The sequence below is a fragment of the Equus caballus genome, chromosome 12, assembly GCF_041296265.1.
Source record: "Equus caballus isolate H_3958 breed thoroughbred chromosome 12, TB-T2T, whole genome shotgun sequence".
In the NCBI taxonomy this organism is placed as follows: Eukaryota; Metazoa; Chordata; class Mammalia; order Perissodactyla; family Equidae; genus Equus; species Equus caballus.
In genome coordinates this window covers 13235191-13259552 of record NC_091695.1, presented here as the reverse complement: position 1 = coordinate 13259552, position 24362 = coordinate 13235191, and the positions used below count along the sequence as shown (strand labels likewise).

General features: G+C 36.0%; 1 protein-coding gene and 1 pseudogene across 1 annotated transcript; one reads left to right on the top strand and one right to left on the bottom strand.

The window, feature by feature from the left end:
* The first annotated feature begins 1155 nt into the window (after positions 1-1155).
* On the top strand, positions 1156-5567 carry OR10AG113BP (olfactory receptor family 10 subfamily AG member 113B, pseudogene; annotated as a pseudogene).
* Positions 5568-22572: 17005 nt separating this feature from the next.
* OR5T31 (olfactory receptor family 5 subfamily T member 31) lies at positions 22573-23532 on the bottom strand. The gene is given in 3 exon segments (XM_023654978.2): positions 22573-23267; positions 23270-23400; positions 23402-23532. Coding segments are annotated over 3 exon segments (957 nt in total).
* Positions 23533-24362: the final 830 nt, after the last annotated feature.

Sequence of the window (24362 nt, the reverse complement as noted above, 5' to 3'; positions counted from 1 at the left end):
GTATTATCGGGGAAGTGGAAGAATTCCACCCCACCTTTTCCTTAAGGTTCTTATGGCTGGTCAAACAATTAAAAAGGCAGGTTACCTGGAGAAAATCAAAGATTAATAGCATGTATTCATAGGAGAAACTCAGGAGAAAGTGAATAGCTCATCCAACCAGCCGAGGATGCCTGTTTAAGTATCTTTAGCTAAAGACAAGGAGGATTTTGCGGGTAGTGATTTGGGGCTTCAAATGGCAGGAAGGCAACTCACATGGAAATGAAAAAGCCAATGTTTGGTAAATAGATCTTTGATAAGAGTGGGCTTAGCGAGGATCCTCCCAGTCTAGCGGATACCCAGAATTATCTATAGTGATGGCCTGTCCTGGGGACAGGTCTTTATTTTAAATTTCTTTTAGGCAGTTAGTGGGGAAAGGTCAAATTCCTGAGTCTTCTGAGCCTTTATTTTCTTCAGCTTGAGATAATACAACAGTGTGGCGTATCTTGGGGTTGCCTGCCCTGAACCCCATCGGTATCACTGGGAATTGGTTCCAGGACCTCTGTGGATACTAAAATCTGCGGATGCTCAAGGCCCTTATTTAAAGTAGTATTTGGATAGAATATATGCATACTTTCCCATATGATTCAAATCATCAGTAAATTACTTCTACTACCTAATACAATGTAAATAGTTGTTATAGTGTGTTGTTGGGGATAATGACAAGAAAAAAGTATGTACCTGTTGAGTGCAGATGCAACTATGGTAACCCTTTCCATTGGCAGTTGAATCCTGGAATTCGGAAACAAGGATGCAGAGGGCTGACTGTATCTTGTTTCACTACTTCATTCATATGCACACATTGCTTCAGTTGGTAATAAGAGTATTTCTCAAATTCAGCAATGAGACTTTTGTCAGAATTTCTCCCCCTGATGGAGTGTTTTCCATGGAAAATAAAAAAAAAAGAAAATGTGTCTTCTCTTTTCTGGCCATGGGAGGCTTGTGTCAAGTCCAGAAATTCTCACTATGTGTAGGGTGGGCTTTTAGGTATTCTTTTCCTCTGAAAAACATGTGACTTGAGTCTCCTGGCCAAAACTCAGTGTTTTACACAATCAGTTGGTCATAAGTTTCCCATTGTCACCTGCTATCTGTTCAGTGCTGGCGCTGAAACCAGTGAGGATGGCAGGAGCACATTATCTAGAGTCAGAAAACACAAATATCTTGTTCTGCCTATTAGTGTCTAATTTTGCCTCCCTGGCAGTGGGTTTTTGGGGTGCTTTGTCAGAGCCAGTAGAGGTCGGAGATCTGGAAGTGTCTATCTTCTCCAAAAACACATGTAGTGAAAGAATAGAGAGCGACTATAACCTCCTGAGTAAGGAAAAATGTTGAGGCCCAAAGTTGGAAGAAACATTCTCCTGATAGAGTGATGAGCAAAGTCTCTCACCTGTTAACAACTCTGTTGCAGAAACAATACCAAATTGATATGGAAACAAGTCTTAGTCAACAGTAAAGCAGGAAATTGGGGCTTGAAACATTAGGTTCATGCTTGAAGTGGTGCTCCCCATGAAGTGTATGGAGGAACCTTGAAATTGAGAAAGGTTAAATTATTAAATGTTACAATAAGAAAGAGGAACTTCTAATTTTTAAAAAATTTGTACAGATAATATTTGTTCTTTTATTAAATACTTTTTTTTTTTTGAGGAAGATTAGCCCTGAGCTAACATCTGCTGCCAATCCTCCTCATTTTGCTGAAGAAGACTGGCCTTGAGCTAACGTCCATTCCCATCTTCCTCTACCTTATATGTGGGGTGCCTGCCACAGCATGTCCTGACAAGTGGTGCATATGTCCACACCTGGGATCTGAACTGGTAAACCCCGGGCCACCAACACGGAACACAAGAACTCAACTGCTGTGCCACTGGGATGGGCCAGATAATATTTATTCTCAATCTTTGTTTATAGAGTTCATTAACGAGCCTGGTTTGTCTGTTCAGGGGCTTCCACAGTGTCTGAGAGAAAAATCATAATTTGAAAAAAGTAACCTTAGTTTTTGTAATACAGAATGGCCTTTGTCTTCATAAAATTTACCCCACGCCCACAAATGTCTACTTCTTCTACAAAGCAAACCAGTACTGCTTAAAGATGAGAAAATAAGTAGAACATGTCTAGGTGATGTTAACCATGCATGATTTGCTGAAAAGTTTTCTTCAGAGGAACCATAGAAAATAAAATAAGACAAGTAAGAAATCAGTAGGTAATGAATTTGAACAGTTTCCTGCAGGTAGCATCAGACAAGAATACTTCTTCTTCTAGGACATCTGTGCACTCTGACTGTATTTGGGTGTCAACAAAAATAATCCATACAATCTATAAATGAAAATTTGGGTGAGTTTATTCTGAGCTAAAATGTGAGGACCATGGCACAGGGCCTTTCTTCCAGAAGGAAGAAAGGGCACCAAAGAAGAGGGGTGAACAGAGTGGTTATATACCCCCAAACAGGATGTTTCACATAGGATTGAAATGTCCCTTTTACAATAGTCGTGAGACTGCTCTGTCAGCACAGCAATTGATGGACACAGCAGGTAGGTCTGCTGTCTCAGTGAACACAGCAGTGTGGTTAGCCTGTTGTCTCTAACTCAAACTCGGTGGTCACTTGTGAGTGGGGTAGTCAAAGTCCAGTGCAGCAATCAGTTCCTAGCCTAAGGAAAGATGCTTATCCCTAAGGAAATGCCAATGTGGGGGGAAGTTGCACCTTTTATCTTAAGGGCATTTGTTCTTGCCATAGTAAATGTTTAAAGCAGATATACAATGCATGCTCAATGGCCACAGTCAGGCCCTTTTGGAAAAAACAAAGTCAGGCCGAATTAGGTTTACACCAAATGGCTTCCTCATATACTCCAATTTTTCCTATTGCTTGCCATTTCTATTTGGCATGGGAAATGAAGAGTGCATGAAATTATATTCCATAGAGAGGCTGCAGGAAAGTCTGGTCTACTTTGGAAGAATTGTTTGAAAAAACACACCAAATTAACTGCAAACAAGAACATTTAAAAAGCAGTTTAGATGTAAATAGGCAAATGAGGTATTCCCACAGGCAAGAAGTGATTATTTCATCTGTAAGGAGCACTTGCTCTTTAAAAAGCAAGATGAGAAAGATTTTGTTTAAAAATGGTAGAGATCCTAAACAATTTAGCATTTTTGAAAAAGTCGTGAATGAGAAAGGAGCAACTTTATGTAAGTTGTAAAAGGTAAATATGAACTTTTGATATGTTGGTATTCTAATTCAATTCAAGACTTTTTTAAATTTCAGAATCAAGATTCAATAAATAATAAACAATTAAAATCATGATATGATACATGTTGGTAAAAAATGCATTCATTAAGATAGTACCTGTAGATGTCTGACTTTCTGAATTAAAAAGTTAAATAGTTTGAAGCATTTGAAGTATATAAATTCCTGTTTTTTCTAATATTAACAATTACAATAGTGTTAATTATTCATTTTAAGTAATAATCTATTAAGAAAACTATCATCAAAGAATGATGTATTATATTCAAATTAATTAAGCATAGTTTGCTATACTGATAATAAAGTAAATGTTGCCATTATAAATAAAAGAATGTCTATAAGAAAGACTCTCCTTTTATTAGGGAATCTCCTACCATTGGGGAAAACATGAAGCATGTATTTTTCCCAAATTACAATTTTCTGGAAAAGAATATTTGGCTCAACTTTTTTGTCATATATCCTATTCTTATTTTTGTTACCCAGTCAAATCAGATCATAAATATGACAGGAGTTGGACATAATATCTGACTACATTTGTGGAACTTTTTATATACTGATTTTACTTTTCCCTAGGAAACTTAATTTCAGCTCAAAATAAAGCAATATGACCAAATATTACTAGGTTTGAAAATAGTTAAATGCCAAAAAGTTGTTTTTTAAGCAGTAAAATCAACAAATTAGAATGAGAATTACTGGAACCTTATGACTTTGAAAATTAAATATTTGACTTTTATATTCTCATTGCATTTTTAATTACCTTCTCTCAATTCATATAAAATAACCAATTCTAATAATAATTTCTATTTTTAATTTAATTCAGAATCGTATGTGGAGTAATACATTGGGGAGAGAATTGTGCTATATTCTTTATAGAATGAATCATGGGATGTAATATCAAGGATAGAAAGGACATAAATACAAATAGTCAGTGGGACATTGTGTTAGATCTCACAGGTCAGATATTATATTATGGACTAGATTTATTGGGAAAATTTCTTGGAATTTTGATCAATTGATAGTTAATTGAGTTGGGGTTTTGACCAGAGTAGGTCATCTGCATTCTCCTTTCTTGCACTGCAAGGTTAAGTAAAAATATCTAGCTTTATGTATCTTATTGGTATAATTAGAATGCAAATCTAAGATTATAAATCATTTAAGCACTTTGTTTATTTTTTTTTTTTTCTGCAGATGAGTTCATAGCTGTGGGTTTCACATCAAATCTCCCAGAACTACAGAATACAAGTGTCAGAAAATATTTGAGAAATTATAAAGACCAAAGTCCATGCTCCAATTCAATTATAAAAGATGAAAATGCAGCCAAAAAATGTAAGTCCACAGAGGGAAAATAATTTGTAATGATGGAATTTGTTCTCTTGGGCTTTTCACTGTAATGATGGAATTTGTTCTCTTGGGCTTTTCTGACATTCCCAAATTCCACTGGTTACTTTTTGGGATATTCTTAGTCATCTACATGATTATCTTGTTGGGAAATGGCATCATAATTCTAATAACAAGAGTAGATTCCATTCTTCAGACCCCCATGTATTTTTTCCTCAGCAATTTTTCCTTCCTAGAAATCTGTTATGTTTCTGTCACAATTCCCAGAATTCTCATGGACCTTTGGACACAGAAAGGAAATATTTCTTTTTTTGCCTGTGCTACACAAATGTGCTTCTTCCTTATACTAGGAGGCACTGAGTGTTTCCTTCTGGCTCTGATGGCCTATGATTGCTATGTGGCCATTTGTAACCCTCTGCACTACCCTCTTGTCATGAACCACAAGGTCTGTGTGCAGCTGGTGGTTGCCTCCTGGATCAATGGAGTTCCAGTTGGAATAGGGCACACATGCCAGATTTTCTCTCTGCCTTTTTGTGGTTCTAACCAAATCAACCACTTCTTCTGTGACATACCCCCATTACTGAAGCTGGCTTGTGGAGACATTTTTGTGAATGAGATGTTCATCTACATATTTGCTGTATTGTTTGTCACTGTTCCCTTTATGTTGATACTTAGGTCCTATAGCAGAATTATCTCCACCATCTTGAAATTGCCATCAAGCACAGGACAGACCAAAGCATTTTCAATTTGTTCTTCCCATCTCATAGTTGTAGTTTTATTTTATGGATCAGCCACTCTCACCTATTTAAAACCTAAATCTAATCAGTATGAAGGAACGGACAAACTGCTCTCTCTTTTCTATACCATTTTGACCCCAATGTTTAATCCTTTGATATACAGTCTGCGGAACAAAGATGTTAGAAAGGCACTGAGAAAATTTCTTGGCAAATTATCAGCCTTGTGAGACATTAGAACTAGCAAAAATTATTGTTATATATATTTAATTTGTGTGTAGATTTAACTGAAATCTAATTTTGACTATTGTCTTAAATTTTTAAATAAACAATTGCTGTAATTTCTTTTAGTAGACCCGTATGTTGTCAGAGTTTTGCCAATTGTGTTCATTTATTTATCAGTTTTATGTTGAAAGGTCAGTTTCTTCTTCACTGTAACTAAAAAATAGAGGTGTCTAAACAAGATGATATGATATATAGTATGTTCTATAATTGAAATCATGCCATTTTTCCATTCTTTCACCAATGCCTTTCTAGACACTATCTTAACATTCTCCATTAAAGAAACAAAACATCCTTAGGTGATACAGTCATTACTAAATGATTTCCTCATAGAAATAAAAGCTAAATGTGTAAGGATATATTATAAGAAGGACTAATGCAAATAATAAATGAGTAATATAACGTTTACTGAAGCACTATTTTTCTAAGCAATAAAAACTGGACAAATGTGTGCTTATATTGAGAAATATTATAATAAATATGGTGCATAAATATAATAGACAATTATGGAGTCATTAAAAAGACCATCTTACAGTTATGTGTTAATGGCCCCCAGTCAGTCACTCCTCTCTTGTGTCCATGCCTTTTTGTCACCCCTTGCACCTTGACTCTTGATTTAGCCATCTGATTGTCTTTGGTGATTAGGGTATTAGACAAAAAGGAATATCACTTGGGCATTAGGACTTGGCTTCTCTAGCAACAGAAATCTTTTCAGTACTGTGTCAAGAAAATCAGATTAGACTCCTGGAGGGTGAGAAGAAAAATAGTAAGAAGCCACAATTCACATATAAACCCTATATTGATGAAATCAAATTTAAACAGACTTTAAATATCTATTTTAAAGTCTTTTGAAATGTTTATTCAACATTCTCTACTAGATTTTTAAGCCATATAATTTTAGTCGAATTTTTTTTTTTTGGAGGAAGATTAGGCCTGAGCTAACTACTGCCAATCATCCGGATTTTTTGCTGAGGAAGACTGGCCCCGAGCTAACATCCATGCCCATCTTCATCTACTTTATATGTGGGATGCCTACCACAGCATGGCTTTTGCCAAGTGGTGCCATGTTCGCACCTGGGCTCTGAAATGGCCAGCCCCGGGCCACCGAGAAGCCGAATGTGCAAACTTAACAGCTGTGCCACCAGGCAAGCCCACCTTATTAGTCAAATTTTAAAATTTGTTAATCTCCTTCTATATTGAAATGTGCATTTTAATTGTTTTTAGGAATCCCCAAATGTGATTGATTTTCCAACTCCTTACATATTTGAAAATTTCTTCACAAAGTAAAACTCTCAGTTTGAAATGAGTCTCTGAGCAGAGTACTGTAGAAAAAAATGTAAAAGGCAATTTCTAATAAAATAACTGGAAAAAGTACACATGCTGTCAGTTATGGAAATTGTGCATAAAAATGTGTGACCTAAAGTTTTTATCTATATTTCCAAACACAACAGCATATGCATCCTTTTTATGGAAAATACTCAACAAGATAAGCCAAAAGCTGTACCATTAAAAAAAAGTCCCAATAGTTAAAAAAATAATAATACAGAATATGTTCTTGGCCACAATGGAATTAAATTTCAATTTCATTTTTCTTGTCTGGGGGGATGAGAGGAGGAATATGAGGAAATTTCTGGGCATGATGGATATGTTCCTTATCGTGATTGCAATGATGGTTTCACTGCTGTGTATATATGAAGAATTTGTCAACTATAAGCTTTAGATATGTGCGTTTTGTTTATTATTTGCTTCAGTGTCACATTAATGAAGCTATTCAAAAATAAAAATTGGCTGAAATTTAACCATAGAAACTGTCAGTAAAAGAAGGCAAAGAGAATCCATTACTACCAAACTTGATTTACCGGAGAAGACAACCAAATCATTTAGCCTGTAGCAACATGATACCAGAGGAAAATGCATGTCTCAGAAAGAAAGACAAAAGATGAAACATAGTAAATAGAAAGGCAAACATTAAATATTTTGTTTATATTTTAATTTCCTTGAAATACATATGTGTCTTTAAATCAAAAATTTCAACATTTTTATCAGATGACACTCAGTTCATAATAGGTATCATAGGTCTAATAGTAACATTGTAGGCCATGGTCATGTGTTCAGTTTCTACTAAGGCCTAGTGACAGGCCAAGATCTCACTCTTGAAAAAAAGACAATTGGGGCTGGCCCAATACCATAGTGTTTAAATTCGTGCACTCTGCTTCGGTGGCCCAGGGTTTGCCAGTTCGGATCCTGGGTGTGGACCTACACACTGCTTGTCAAGACACACTAAGGCAGCATCCCACACAGAAGAACTAGGACTTACAACTAGTATATGCAACTACATACTTGGGCTTTGGGGAGGAAACAAAAAAAAGAGGAGAATTGGCAACAGATATTAGCTCAAGGCCAATCTTTAAAAAAAAAAAAAAGATTACTTATCCACAGAGATTGACAAGGCTTTCCTCCAAAATCCTAGGGACTGTGTTGTCATTCACCTATAGTAGCCTCCCAAAGGCTCCAAACAGCATCCCTATCCACCACTGACACTTCAAGCACCACTGCATCTACTGGAACAAATGGTCCAAGTTGCATAACAGCGTACATAGGAGCCTAGAGCTGTTGTAGAGCCTTCTCTTTTTCTGGTCCCTACTCAATATTAGCAGCTCTATGGACCACTTGGTAAATGGGCCTGAGTAACACACCTAATTGAGGAATGTATTGCCTCCAAAATCCAAAGAGGCTCACTAGGTGTTGTGCTGACTTCTTTGTTATAGGAGGGACTAGATGCAGCAGCTAAAAATAAGTTCACCTTTGAAAAGATATCTTCATGTGCTCCACATCACTGGATCTCTAGAAATTTCACTGAGACAGAAGGTCCTTGGAATTTAGTCAGATTTATTCCCCACCCTATGATAGGAAACTATCTTAGAATAAAGTTGAGTAGTTTCTACTTCTTGCTCACTAGGTTCAATCAGCATAATGTCATCTATGTAATGGACCAGTGTTAATCTTTTTTGGAAAGGAAAGGTGATCAAGATTCCTGAAAACTTTTATTATGACATAAATTTGGAGAGTTTATTCACCTCTGAGGTGAGACAGTGAAAGTGAACTGCTGGCCTTGCCAGTTGAAATGAAACTGCTTCTGATGGGCCTTATGGACAAATACAGAATAAAATATCAATAGCTACTAACCAGGTACCAGGGAATGTGTTAGTTTGCTCAAGCAATGAAACCACATCTGGTACACCTGCTGCAATTGAAGTCACCACTTACTTACGTTTATAATAATCCACTATCAATCTTCAGCTTAGATCTTCTGAACAAGTCAGACAGAGGAATTGAATGTTAATGTGATGGGAATCACCACCCATGCATCTTTTGAGTCCATGTAGGTGGCACTAATATCTGTAACCCCTCCAGGAATGCAGTACTGCTTTTGACTTACCATTTTCCTAGGTAAAGTAAGTTCTAATGTCTTCCAAGTAGACTTTTCTATCATAATACTCCCATCTCCAAAGTCAGGGAACCAATGTGGGGATTATGCCAACTGCTAAGTATATATATTCCAATTATGTATTCTGGAAGTGTGGAAATAACTACAGGATGAGTTTGGGGATGCACTGGGCTCACTGTGAAATGAACCTCAGCTAAAACTCTATTGATCACTTGACCTCCACAAGGTTGGGGGGCCACAGTGACATTTTGGGTTTCCTGGAATCAATGTCAGTTCACAGTCAGTGTCCAGTAATATGAAAAAGTTATAATTATTTCCTTTTCCCCGGTGCGGTTCCCTGGTATAAGTCCATAGGTCCATTTAGGGAAGGCTGGGAGAAAGGTTAACAGTATCAATTTTCAGTAGTGGACTGGGCCCTTCCTTAAGGGGAACCATCTTCCTTTATTTTTTTTATTTTATATTTTTTATTGAGTTAATGATAGGTTACAATCTTGTGAAATTTCAGTTGTACGTTAATGTTTGTCATTCGTGTTGTAGGTGCACCATTTCACCCTTTGTGCCCACCCCCCCACCCCACCTTTCCCCTGGTAGCCACTAATCTGTTCTCTTTGTCCACATTTTTAAATTCATCATATGAGTGGAGTCATACAGAGATTATCCTTCTCTAACTGGCTTATTTCACTTAACATAATTCCCTCAAGGTCCATCCATGTTGCTGCAAATGGGATGATTTTGTTCTGTTTTGCAGCTGAGTAGTATTCCATAGTATATATATACCACAACTTCTTTATCCATTCATCTGTTGATGGGCACTTAGGTTGCTTCCATGTCTTGGCTATTGTAAATAATGCTGCAATGAACATTGGGGTACATAGGACTTTTGTAATTGCTGACTTCAAGCTCTTTGGATAGATACCCAGTAGCGGGATGGCTGGGTCATATGTTAGTTATATTTTCAATTTTTTGAGGAATCTCCATACTATTTTCCGTAGTGGCTGCACTAGTTTGCATTCCCACCAGCAGTGTATGAGGGTTCCATTCTCTCCAAAGCCTCTCCAACATTTGTTACTATTAGTTTTAGATATTTTTGTCATTCTAATGGGTGTAAGGTGATATCTTAGTGTAGTTTTGATTTGCCTTTCCCTGATGATCAGCGATGATGAGCATCTTTTCATGTGCCTATTGGCCATCAGTATATCTTCTTTGGAGAAATGTCTGTTCATGTCTCCAGCCCATTTTTTGATTGGGTTGTTTGATTTTTTGTTGTTGAGTTGTGAGAGTTCTCTATATATTATGGATATTAAGCCTTTGTCAGATGTATGACTTGCAAATATTTTTTTCCCATTTAGTGGGTTGTTTTTTTGTTTCAATCCTGTTTTCATTTGCCTTGAAGAAGCTCTTTAGTCTGATGAAGTCCCATTTGTTTATTCTTTCTATTGTGTCCCTTCTCTGAGAAGACACGGTGTCCGAAAATGTACTTTTAATACTGATGTCAAAGAGTGTACTGCCTGCGTTTTCTTATAGGAGCCTTATGGTTTCAGGTCTCACCTTTAGGTCTTTGATCCATTTTGAGTTTATTTTGGTGAATGGTGAAAAAGAATGGTCAATTTTCATTCTTTTACATATCGTTTTCCAGTTTTCCCAGCACCATTTGTTGAAAAGACTTTCTTTTCTCCATTGTATTCACTCAGCTCCTTTGTCAAAGATAAGCTGTCCATAGATGTGTGGTTTTATTTCTGGGCTTTCAATTCTGTTCCATTGATCTGTGCACCTGTTTTTGTACCAGTACCATGCTGTTTTGATTACTGTAGCTTTGTAGTAAGTTTTGAAGTCAGGGATTGTGATGCCACCCGTTTTGTTCTTTTTTTCCGAGGATTGCTTTAGCAATTCGGGGTCTTTTGTTGCCCCATATAAAGTTTAGGATTCTTTGTTCTAATTCTGTAAAGAATGTCATTGGGATTCTGATTGGAATAGCGTTGAATGAGTAGATTGCTTTAGGTAGAACGGACATTTTAACTATGTTTATTCTTCCAATCCATGTACATGGAATGTCTTTCCATCTCCTTATGTCGTCATCCAATTCTTCAGAAAGGCCTTGTAATTTTCATTATATAGGTCCTTCGCTTCCTTAGTTAAATTTACCCCGATGTATTTTATTCTTTTTGTTGCGATTGTGAATGGTATTGTATTCTTGAGTTCTTTTTCTGTTGGTTCATTACTGGAGTATAGAAATGCTACTGATTTATGCAAATTGATTTTATACCCTGCAACTTTGCTGTAGTTGTTGATTACTTCTAACAGTTTTCCAATGGATTCTTTGGGGTTTTCTATATATAAGATCATGTAGTCTGCAAACAGTGAGAATTTCACTTCTTCCCTCCCTATTTGGATTCATTTTATTCCTTTTTCTTGCCTGATTGCTCTGGCCAGGACCTCCAGTACTATGTGAAATAAGAGTGGTGATAGAGGGCATCCTTGCCTCATTCCTGTTTTCAGGGGGATGGCGCTCAGTTTTTGCCCATTGAGTATGATGTTGGCTGTGGGTTTGTCATATATGGCCTTTATTATGTTGAGGTAGTTCCCTTCTATGCCCATTTTGTTCAGAGTTTTTATCGTAAATGGCTGTTGGATCTTGTCAAATGCTTTCTCTGCATCTATTGAGATGATCGTGTGGTTTTTATTCCTCAGTTTGTTGATGTGGTGTATCACGTTGATCGATTTGCGGATGTTGAACCATCCCTGTGTCCCTGGTATGAATCCCACTTGATCATGATGTATGATCCTTTTGATGCATTGCTGAATTCTGGTGGCCAAAATTTTGTTTAGAGTTTTGGCATCTATGTTCATCAGTGATATTGGCCTGTAGTTCTCTTTTTTCGTGGTGTCCTTGTCTGGCTTTGGTATCAGCGTGATGTTGGCCTCATAGAATGTGTTAGGAAGTGTTCCATCCTCCCTAATTTTTTGGAATAGCTTGAAAAGGATAGGTATTAAATCCTCTCTCAAAGTTTGGTAGAATTCCCCAGGAAAGCCATCTGGTCCCGGGGTTTTATTCTTTGGGATGTTTTTGATTGCTATTTCAATCTCTTTCCTTGTGATTGGTCTGATCAAATTGTCTGCTTCTTCTTGAGTGAGCTTTGGTAGATTGTAGGAGTCCAAGAATTTATCCATTTCCTCTAGGTTATCCATTCTGTTAGCATAGAGTTTTTCATAGTATTCTCTTATAATCCATTGTATTTCTGCAGAGTCTGTTATTTCTCCTCTTTTATTTCTGATTTTGTTTATTTGAGCTTTCTCCCTTTTTTTCTTTGTAAGTCTGGCTAGGGGTTTGTCAATTTTATTTATCTTCTCAAAGAACCAGCTCTTTGTTTCCTTGATCCTTTCTACTGCCTTTTTCGTTTCGATAGTATTTATTTCTGCTCTTATTTTTATTATTTCTCTCCTTCTGCTGACTTTGGGCTTTATTTGTTCTTCTTTCTCTAGTTCAGTTAGGTGTAGTTTAAGATTGCTTATTTGGGATTTTTCTTGATTGTTAAGGTGTGCCTGTATTGTGATTAATTTTCCTCTTAATAGAGCTTTTGCTGTATCCCATATGAGTTGGTATGGCATGTTATCATTTTCATTGGTTTACAGGTATTTTTTGATTTCTTCTTTAATTTCTTCAATGATCCATTGCTTGTTCAGTAGTGTATTGTCTAGACTCCACATCGTTGTGCCTTTCTCAGCTTTTTTCTTGTAATTAATTTCTAGCCTTATAGCATTATGATCAGAGAAGATGCTTGTAATTATTTCAATTTTTTTAAATTTGTAGAGGGTTGCCTTGTTTCCAACATATGGTCTAATCCTTGAGAATGTTCCATGTGCACTTGAGAAGAATGTGTATTCTGCTTTTTTAGGATGAAGTGATCTATATATGTGTATTAAATCCAATTGTTTTAGTTTTTCATTCAGCTCCACTATTTCCTTGTTGATTTTCTGTCTGGATGATCTGTCCATTGATGTGAGTGGGGTGTTGAGGTCCCCTACTATTATTGTGTTGTTTGTAACATCTTCCTTTAGGTCTGTTAATAGTTGCTTTATGAATCTTGGTGCTCCTATGTTGGGTGCATAGATATTTGTAAGCCTTATTTCTTATTGATGAAGTGTCCCTTTGATCATTATATATTGTCCCTGTGTGTCTCTTTACCTGTCTTATTTTGAAATCTACTTTGTCTGATATAAGAATTGCAACACCTGCTTTATTTTCCTTGCTACTAGCTTGAAGTATTTCCCTCTACCCCTTCACCCTGAGCCTGTGTTTGTCCTTGAGGCTGAGGTGTGTTTTCTGGAGGAAACAAATTGTTGGATCTTGTTCTTTAATCCATTTTGCCACTCTGTGTCTTTTTATTGGAGAGTTCATTCCGTTTACATTGAGAGTGATTATTGATGCATGTGGACTTAAACCTGTCAATCTGTTGCTCATTATTTGGCTTTCTTGCTTTTCTCTTCCTGTGTGCTTTATCCTACCCATTTGATACTGCAATTTTTTTATGCTGGGTTTCTTAGACTTTTGCTTATTTATGTTTTGTGTCTCTGTTCTGTTGTTTAGTTTAGTGTCTACCCTGATGTTTGTATTTAGAATCTCGTGTATAATATAGTCTATTCTCTGGTGGTCTCTTACTTACTTGGCCTAGACTAATTTAGTCCCTTTGCTCTTCCCCTCCTAAATTATTATTTTCACTTCTTGTTACAACTTGTGCTATGAGTTTGTAGTTAGAGTGATAAGATCATCTTTGCTTTGGTAGTTTCCTTAACTTTATCCTAATGCTATAGTTGAATATTTGCTATCCTATTCTGGTTCTATTTATCTGTCTCCCTACTTTGTGGTTTGTGATCCCTTTCTCCCTTTTTTCTTTTTTCAGGTATGAGAAACTTCTTGAGGATTCCTTGTAGTGGAGGACTTTTGGTTACAAATTCCCTTAACTTTTGTCTAGAAAAGATTTAATTTCTCCCTTATATCTGAAGGATATGCTTGCTGGATAGAGTATTCTTTGCTGAAGATTTTTATCTTTTAAAGCTTTGAATATGTCACTCCATTCTCTCCTAGCTTATAAGGTTTCTGCAGAGAAATCCGCTGAAAGTCTGATAGGGGCTCCTTTGTAGGTAATTCTCTTTTGTCTTACAGCCCTGAGTATTGTTTCTTTGTCATTCCTATTTGCCATTTGTACTACTATATGCCTTGCAGTAGGTCTATTTACATTGACAAATCTAGGAGATCTGAAAGCTTCCTCTACACACATTTCTCCCTCAATCCCTAGATTTGGGAAGTTCTCTTCTATAATTTCATTAAGCACACTTTCTGCTCCATTTTCCTTTTCTACATTCTCGGGAATTCCTATCATCCTTAAATTCTTTCTCCTCATTCAATCTGCTATCTCTCTAATACTTTCCTCATTCCTTTTAATCCTTAGTTCTCTTTCTTCCTCTGTCTGGAGCCATTCAGCCTGTCTATCTTCGATTATGCTAATTTGCTCTTCTATGGAGTCTACCTAGGCATTCAGGGAATCCGTATTCTGTTTTATCTGGTCCATTGTGTTTCTTATCTCTAGTACTTCTGTTTGATTCTTCTTTATAATTTCAATCTCTTTTGTGAAGTAACTCCAGAATTCGGCTTGTTTCTCTATCTTTCTACCTCATTGAGTTTTTTGATTATAGCTGCTCTGAACTCATTTTCATTTAGTTTACCTAATTCCAAGTCCTCAGGACTTGATTCTATATTTTTATGGTTTTCCTTCTGGTCTGGGGCTTTTATAAATTGCTGGATGGTAGAGGAGCGGTTTTTTTGCATGGTGGTAGAATTCGGTTGCAGTTACAGTCTGTCGCCACTAGATGGGGGTAGAGTGCTGCAAGTTCTGAGCTATCCGCCTTCAGGCAAGATGGCAGCGCCCAGTGAGCTTTGCCGGGGCAGGGACGGGGGCTGTTTCTCTTGCATACCGATCTGAATCTGACAAGTTCTGTTCTCTGGTCTCCCGGGGCCCTGCATTTATGGGGTCCCTGCGCATGGAAGCTTTCCCCCATCAGCGGCTTTCGACTATACTGGCGGCGGGAGTCCTAGATGATCCCCTGGTCACACGGCCCCTCCCCCGCTCCTTCCCAGACCCGTGTGGCAATCCCGGTTTCTAGGGGATGGAGCGATGTTCTCTCTTACCCAGTTCCAGCTCCTCCAAAGTGGGCAGCAGGGGCTCCATCTTCTGTCTTTTGATACTGTAGGTCTCTGAGTCCTGGCATTAGGTTCATTAGCTGAAATTCAGGGGGGTTTTTTTCAGTCCCTTGTTGTACTTTGGAGGGGAGAGAGTCCCGGGTCAGCTCACCCCACCATTTTGCTCCCAGAATTTCCAGAACCATCTTCCTTTTCATTCAAGGAGTTCTGGGTCTGTAAACTGTTTCAAGCCTGTGAATTGAATGAGGGGCTCTGACTACCTATTTTAATGATTTTAATTAGACTTTGATTCACTTGATATAAATCTTTGCTGCTTTTACAGATCAAGTAATAATGTTAAATACTACCTATTTCACTTCTAGGAAAACCATGATTAACCAGACAACACCAGAGGTCTGTGTGAGATAGATTCTTTTGATTTCTGCTTTGATTCCACTGGAAATTACCCTAACGATGTCCACCTTGCCTTTCGTGATTGAATGCTGCCTGTTGGCCTCTGACACCCTAGGATCCAATTATTCCCATTGAATTTAGATTTCCTGATTCAATGGCTACAATTCCCATTGTAAAGGTTTAGCCTATTAGGAAGCATAATCAGGGAGTTCTTCAAGAATGCTGGATCTCCTCTGTCAAATTTATTTCTCACAGTGCTGGTGAAAGGTATGTCTACTGAATCCTCCCAGTGAGGGTGAGTATGTAAAAAATGACAGATCTATTCTAACATTCAAATCCCCTAAACATTGAATCCTTTCCCTACATTAAATCAAGTCAGACTGGACATTACCAATTGCTCACTATGGGCCACCTTTTGCTCAATGTTTCAGCCTACTATTCAAACACACTGTTAGAGTCCTTTCTAACTCCCTGATCTGCAAGATGAAATGCAAAATCTCTGCTCAGTAGACCCATATCAATAAGTTTGACCTAATCCTGTTACGTTTCTTCCAACATTACCCCACACCCTTTATCCATGCATGTTGCCCGATTTACTATCTGTATAAATTAGAAAACTCAAGTAGGTCTTTTGGAGGGTAGTGTACTCCCTCATGGGTTACACTTCATACTTCACCTTTAGGGACCTCCTGGGACTTTTGTATACTTATAGGTCTAGAAGCAAAGAGGGATGGTGGAGGTGGGTACAGATGAGAATCAGCATTGTATTGTATGATAACTGCCTCAGGAGAGGCCATAGCATTTTCTTTAGACAATGCAAGATTAACCTCCTCAGATGAGAATGGTAAGCCTATTTCTATTGGCCAAGTAGACATCAAAATTTAGGGGATAAATCTCCTCAGCTTCATCAGGGTTCTCACATTTCCATTCCAATCTTCAGAATCCCATTTTTTTTCTCAATTAATGCCCTCACTTTAACAGTAGACACTCTGCAAGGCTGGGTGATTCTGGATTGTGTTTCCAGCAATCTCAGCTCTGTACTTACAGGAGACAGGGGCAGACACAGAAACTTTGAAGTCATTTATGTGGCTCTCAAGTTGAGAATTTGAATTCATGAACCTATCCTTTTCTTTCATCTCTTTGTCCAATTATATTAGAAGCAACAAGCCAATCTTATTATGCTTGTTAGTTTTATTAAAATGTTTGGAAGCATCATATACATGGTCATTCATACACTTACTTCTTATAAGCATTTCATTAGGAATATCCAATGGCAATATTTTGCATATCTCTACTCTCAGACTGTCAGTGTTCACTTTACTACTCGAAATAGAGTCATTAATGTCTTTAAATGACACTAATGCTAAATCATCTTAGATATCCAATTTCAGAAACTCCAGAACAAATTCAGAAAATTCATCTTTAAAATTCTGATTCTCTAGAACCATTCTCAGTAACAACATTTGCATTAGTCAGTGTTCTCCAGAGAAACAAAACCAATAGGATATATATTTACAGAGAGAAAGATAATTAGAGGGAGTGAGAATTATTATAAAAGATTTCCTCATAGAATTGTGAAGGCTGGTAAATCTAAAATTTGGGGGATTAGCCAGAAGTCTAGAGACCCAGGAGAACCAATATTTCAGTTGGAGTCTAAGCACTCTTCTGTAGAACTAGGAAGAGTTAATGTTGCAGATGATGTCTGAAGGCAATGCCCCAGAAAATACTCTCTTGCACAGGGAAGGGTGGTCCTTTTGTTCTATTCAGGCCTTGAACTTATTGGATAAGGCTCATTCACAGTGTGGAGGGCAATTTGTTTCACACAATGTTTACCAATTTAAATTTTAATCTTAACAAAAACATCATTACTGAAATGTCCAGAATAATGATTGGCCAAATATCTGGGTACTCCATAGCCCAACCAATTTGAATGAAAAATTAACCATTACAGATAAACACAAAAACCAAACCAATCAACAAAGAAAATAGACTACACTCAAAGAATCATTGATTAAAAAAAGATAAATATAGACACATTAAGGAATTCAGGAAGAAATATATATATATATATAATATACTGAAGCAAAAAACATAAATATTATAGCACTCTACAAAGAAATGAGACACACCTGGAAATCATGAAGAGATATATTTAACGTAGTGAAAGATAATTATCAATTCAGAATTTTGTACACAGTGAGTGAAATATTTGAAATATCTTTCCAATATATAGGCAAATGAAAACTTTGTCAGGAAAATATAAATGCATGAATTCACACATGAACACAGGCATGCAAGTGAACACTCACATGCGCACAAACTGAAATAACTTACAGCAAGCAAGCTTGTGCTTCACCAACTTCCCAGGCAGGAGTATAACAGAAGGAAACATGGGTTGAGACAAAGAAATTAAAAAAAAAACATTAAAAATGTGAAAATAAAGGTAAATAAAAAAGTATAGAGTTTTTAATTTTAATTGCTTCAAAAATAAATGAGCGAAGCAAAACTTTTTGCTGGTGGATTGTAATTTTAAATAAGACATAAAAGTAAATTTTATGACAAAATATCACAATTCATGGCCAAATTTGATTTGCCAATGTTTTGCTGAAAAATCTTTACATCTGTATTCATAATAATTAAAGCACATTTACCATTTGTTTTCTCTACTTGTGATGTCTTTGTCTGCTTTTGGCATCAGGGTGAGTTGATAAGTGTTGATGTCACAGAATGAGTTGATAAGTGCTTCCTCTTCTTCTATTTCCTGTAAGAAGTTATGAAAGATCAATAGTTATTCTAATTTAAATGGTGGAATTCATCTGTAAAACCACATGGGCTTGGGCCTACTCCTTGGTGTATACCCAAGATAAGTGAAAGCATACGTTCAGTTGTACAAAAAAGTTTATAAGCATTATTAATAATAGTCAAAATGTGAAAATGACCCAAATGCCCATTAACTGATGAATGGTTGAATAAAAAATGGCATATCCACACAAAGGAATATTGTTGGGCAAAAAAAATGAATAAATTACTGATAGATACTCCAACGTGGATGAAATTCAAAAGCATATTTCTAAGTTTAATAAGTTAGATGGAAAAGACCACGTATTGTATGATATTATTTATATTAAACGTGCAGAATAGCCAAATCTATAAAAACATAAAAGTACCTTAGTGGTTCCTAGGTTTGGGGGTCAGAGAATGGGAAATGACTGCTAGCCAGTACAAGCTCTCATTTAGGAGTGATAAAAATACACAATTCTTGAAATATACTAAAAATTATGTCTTAAGTCTTAAATATCTCTAAAATCATTTGCATTTGACAAGAAAAAATCATGTGAAACAAACAAAAAGTGAATTAATCCTGTAAAAATATAGCAGTAAGAGAAATGGAAGAAAGGAAGAATATATAGACAAAGAAAGTAGAATATGCATATGAATTGATCCCTCAAAGAAGAAAACTAAGCCAGAGCAACAGCATAAACATCACAAGCTGTGATCAATAATTCTTTTCTGAATTGAAAGAAGATTGAAACTTCCTATTGAAAGAGTACATTATATTCTATGTCAGTAAAGAATGATCAGTATTAAGTTATATGTATTAGTCAGTATTTTCTATACAGAAGCCAGATCCAGAAACTTTGTTACTTTTAAGGATTAGGAAAATAAACTGACAACACATTTTTCAAAAGCAGTACTTCATGCCAAGAAAAATGGAATCAAGGAAACCGAAAACAAGACAAATGTGAATATAGGATTAAAGGTAACAAAACTGAGCTGTAACTGTTAATTACTAAATCAATATTCTCATAGTACAAAACCAAGAAGTTGCATCTAAAAAAGGACAATGGGGATAACGTTAAGGTGATTTTTAAATGTGTTTGTGTGTGTTTGTATGACTGTATATACATGCTTGTATATGCCTCTGTTTGTGTATGACATATTTGTAATATGGACATTATGAGAAACCAAAGACTAAATATAAGTTTAACAATAATTAAAAATACACCTAACATACCTTAAAAAAAATACATTCAGTATAGTTTTGTAAGTCTAAATATATTATCAAGTGATTCAGAAGGGTAAAAATAAAAGCTTAGGAAAAGATATATTTAGGCAATATGCATGGAAGAAGTATTGGTTCTAATATTAATATCAAGAAATATAGAATGCAGGAAATAACATCAAAATAAATTAAAACTACTTTGCAATGATTACGTAATGCACAATGAAGACTTAGCAGTGAGTGTTATCTATGCAAAAAGTATCGTAGCAACAAATATCTTAAATCAGGAAATTTCTCATATGGGAGATGCAAAGACAGACATAGCATCATTTTAACGTTAGGAAAACCTAATACATCTCTGTTATATATTTTTAGTCAACAAACATTAATGAGGACATAACAGAATTACTACACAGGCAATAAGATTGTTTTTAAAGATAAGTATGTATCAAACATTGACCAGAATAAGAGAAGATTCTTTTTCTTTTCAAGACTATGTGCAGCATTCGTGCAAAATGTCAATATTAGCAAAAAATGAGGTCTGAATACAGAAAATGATACAAACTGCAATCTGTTTTGAAATAAAATACAATTAAATAAAAAGACTGTCAAACTACTCCATTTAGCCATTGAAAAATAGTTAAAGTACTCCTAATTCAAAGAGAAATAAGGAAAAAGTGAGAAATATTGATAATGAAAAGAGGAGAGAGTAAGATATGTGGAATGCTACTGACATGGTGACAGTGGAAAATCCACATCCAAAGTAGAAGGTTAGAAAAGAATAACAAAATAGATCAGTGGAAGGATGATGAAAATTATAAAAGTGAAAAGCTAACCAGAAATTCTACAAAGAATAACAAATATTTAAATGAAAAATTTTATCTCTGTTTCATGTATATCTCTAAAGTGAATTAAATAAGCTGTTTTGACAGAATGCTGGCTAAAATATTTTCTCATTAAGAGAATATATTTCGAGCAATAATATGTGTCAGACATGGTTCCAGACTCTGGAAAATAGATTAGACAATAAATTAAATATAAATGAAAATGCATATTATGTAAAATACTGATAAGCACCATGGGAAAATTTAAGGAAGGTAGACTATGAGGAGATACTACGGGGATAAATTGCAATTATAATGTAGTCAATAAGAGTCTCACTAAGAAGAGATCTTTGAAGGACAGAATCATGTGAATACCAGTGTGCAGAGCCTTCCAAACATGAGAAAGGAAATGCAGAAAAACCATGGGGAAAATTTATTGTGGTAAGAGGAACTCTACATGAGTAATGCTGAGGTGTTATTTAAACTTAATAATCCCACTTTAGGGAAATATCCTAAAGTTGCACTCTATTTTCTAGGAGATTGTTCTGTTGTTACTACATAGATTTTTATGAAATAATAATAACAGTGATAATGATGAGAGTAAGTAAGGAAGAATAAAACACTACTACTTATAATAAATTTTGAAGAAGACATGTCTAGTAATGCAAATAAGGTGGTTGGAAACAGAGCTGAACATGTGCATAGGAAAGACTCTCTTCTATATTTTGATTCTTGGGCCCAGACACTGAGGAGATGTGATTCTTCAAGGGCATCACAAGAGGGTAAAGAGTCAAGGGAAAAAATAGAGTCCAAACTGAGTCAGGATCACCCCTGCAGGGAGACTCATAAAGATGGCCAGGGCTTACTTGTGGGAAGAGCCCAATATGCCAGCCAGTTGTACCTTATTCTCTGATGTGCTTATCTCCTGTCATTCTTGAGTTTAAGTATAATCTTGATAAATGCTAATGACTAATCTCTGTATTTTGAGAGGAAATAAAGAATGGGTTTAATGCTCATGTTCTGGATGAGATAATAAAATAATAAAAGGGGAGAAGTGCTCCCTCAAAAACAACACGATGATGGACAGCAGGAATTTTAACACATTTTCTGTGGTCCTTGAACCATAGGCTGGGATTAGATTGCTGCAAATGCATAGATCTAAGCATGTAGCAGAGTACTTTGAACTGGATTCTGATACCAATGACTCCGTACAGAGTGGATTGGGATTATATGAACTGTGAGTTTATTATCATTGAGGTGGCATTTGCTCAAGCTAGGCAGTTATAATTATAAAGTTACTTGTGATTGCCACTATGGGGGCCTATCAAATTTGAGTGATATGGAGATGAAAGATAATACTTACAATTTAATGTAAAGGTTACATACATATATGCCTGTGTGTATGTGTAAATAAACTAATATTTGTATTTTTAAATCTTAATCTCCAGTACCTCAGAATGTAACTATACTTGGAGATAGAGTCTTTCAGGAGGTAACTACCTTAAAATTAGGCATTTAGAGTGGGCCTTAATCCAATATGACTGCTGGCCTTGTAAGAGGAGGATATCAGGAACAAACATTCAGAGAGAAAATATCATGTGAAGACATAAGGAGAAGTTGGTCATCTGCAAGCTAGGGAGAGAGAAGTTTCAGAAGAAATCAAATTAGTCAACACCTTGATCTAAAAGTCTAGCATCCAGAAGAGTGAGAAAATAAATTTCTGTTGTTTTATCAATCCAGTCTTTGGTACTCTGTTTTGGCAGCCCCAGCAAAATAGTACAACCAATATCAGCATACATATGTATATATGTGTGTATATATGTTTGTGTGTACTTGGGGGACATATCTATATCTATATCTCTCTATATATAAACTTACAAGCAGTTGGATAACAGTTTTCTGCATGTGTAAACACTGCATAGATAGCTGGTTGACTATGACCTTTATTTAACAATTTCTGAGAACAGAAAGGAACTATGAAACTAAAAACAATACTTTAACCATAACTTTTTGATATAGAGACAATGAACACGAATTTTAATTGGTTTCAATTTAATATTTAGTGTGAAGAGTATATATTATTGATAAATCAATTTTTCCCAAACACTCTTTTTACTGCCTCTTTTGCATCTTTGTTCCTTAAACTGTAGATGATGGGATTCAGCATGGGAATGGCAATGCTGTAAAAAATCGACACTATCATGTCCCGGTCCAAAGAGTAGCTGGAACTTGGTCTCACATACATGGAGAAGACTGTTCCATAAAAAAGTGACACTCCAGTTAGGTGAGAGCCATATGTAGAAAAGACTTTTTGTCTCCCTTCAGCAGAACGCATCCTCAGAATGGCCAACAGAATGAAACCATAGGAGACCAGGACAATCAGGATAGTGACAATTTCAATAATGCCTGTAAAGTAGAAGACTAGAAGATGGTTTTTGCTCGTGTCAGAGCAAGAAATGGTGAGGACAGGAGGGATGTCACAAAAAAAATGTCTAATTTCATTGGATGCACAGAAGGATAGGGTAAATGTTGCCCCTGTGTGCACTGAAGCATTAAAAATGCCGCAAAGATAGGAAACGATGATGAGTGGCACGTAAACCCTGGGTGACATGTTAACTGAATATAGCAGAGGGTTGTAGATTGCTACATAGCGATCATATGCCATTGCAGCCAGGAGAAAGCATTCTGTGGTCACAAAAGTAACATAGAAAAACATCTGTGCTGCACATCCAAGGAATGAAATAGTTTTATTCTCTGACAGGAAATTGATTAACATTTTTGGGTGACAACCGAAGAAAGGCAGGCATCCAAGAATGATAACACACTCAGAAAATAGTACATAGGGTTGTGGAGCCGGGAATCCCCAATAACCAACACAATCAGTCCCAAATTTCCTACCAGAGTGAAAAGATAGATTTAGAAATAGCAAAAATAGGAAGAGTTGCACCTCAAAATCACCCAAGAAGCCCACCAATATAAACATGGTAACTTCACTGGTATTCTTCACCTGGATTGTGTATAAATCTACATCTGATGGCAACTCTGGCATTTCAGTTTTTATTTTTATGTTCTAAATGCAATATTTTTGGAAATAGAATGCACTCAGTTACATCCTCACGTTTGCTTCTGAGAAGAGCATATTGGAATCCTTGGCAGTGAAGGAATAGGCAGTGATGAAGAAGTTGAGTTCAAGTGGATGTATTGCCCTGTATCGATAAAGTAATTATTTCATTTGGTTGCTTGATAAATTTATCATGTGAAGAACAGCCAATTTACTTGGTTTAATTGTTAGTGTATTTTAACTTACACTTACTCCCTCCTCTCTTCATATTACATCACCTTAAAACTCACAAAGACAAATAAATATACACATTTTTAAACACAAAAGTATATAATAGATAGTACTACACATCTGAGTTTTAATCCCAGGTTTTCCACAGTGTACATGACAAGCCTTTCCTTAAAGTTCATAATTAGTAAAATTGAAGCAAATACACTTAAATCACAAGATTGGGTTGAAATAAACTACAAAATCAACGTGAAAATTATTTAAATTTTAAAATATTCCCAGGTGGCTAGAAAATGCAGTGTTAGACTTACTTTTCAGCTTGTTGTATGAAGCACCCTTTTCCAATCAAACAATTTGATATCTTTTCTGGCTATTTTCCCATTTCATTAGGACTTCTATAATAGTAGTGAATAGAACAATAGATGTTATTCTGGAGGTAGATTCAATTTCTTAGGAAACAAAGATAGAGCATTGTGTTTTGTTTTGTCTTTCCATTTTCTTTCTTTGAAACACATAATACTAAAGTATCCATTTTGTTCTCCACAATTTATAATACTGCTAATGTTTTTCGAATTTTAACCAAATACCAA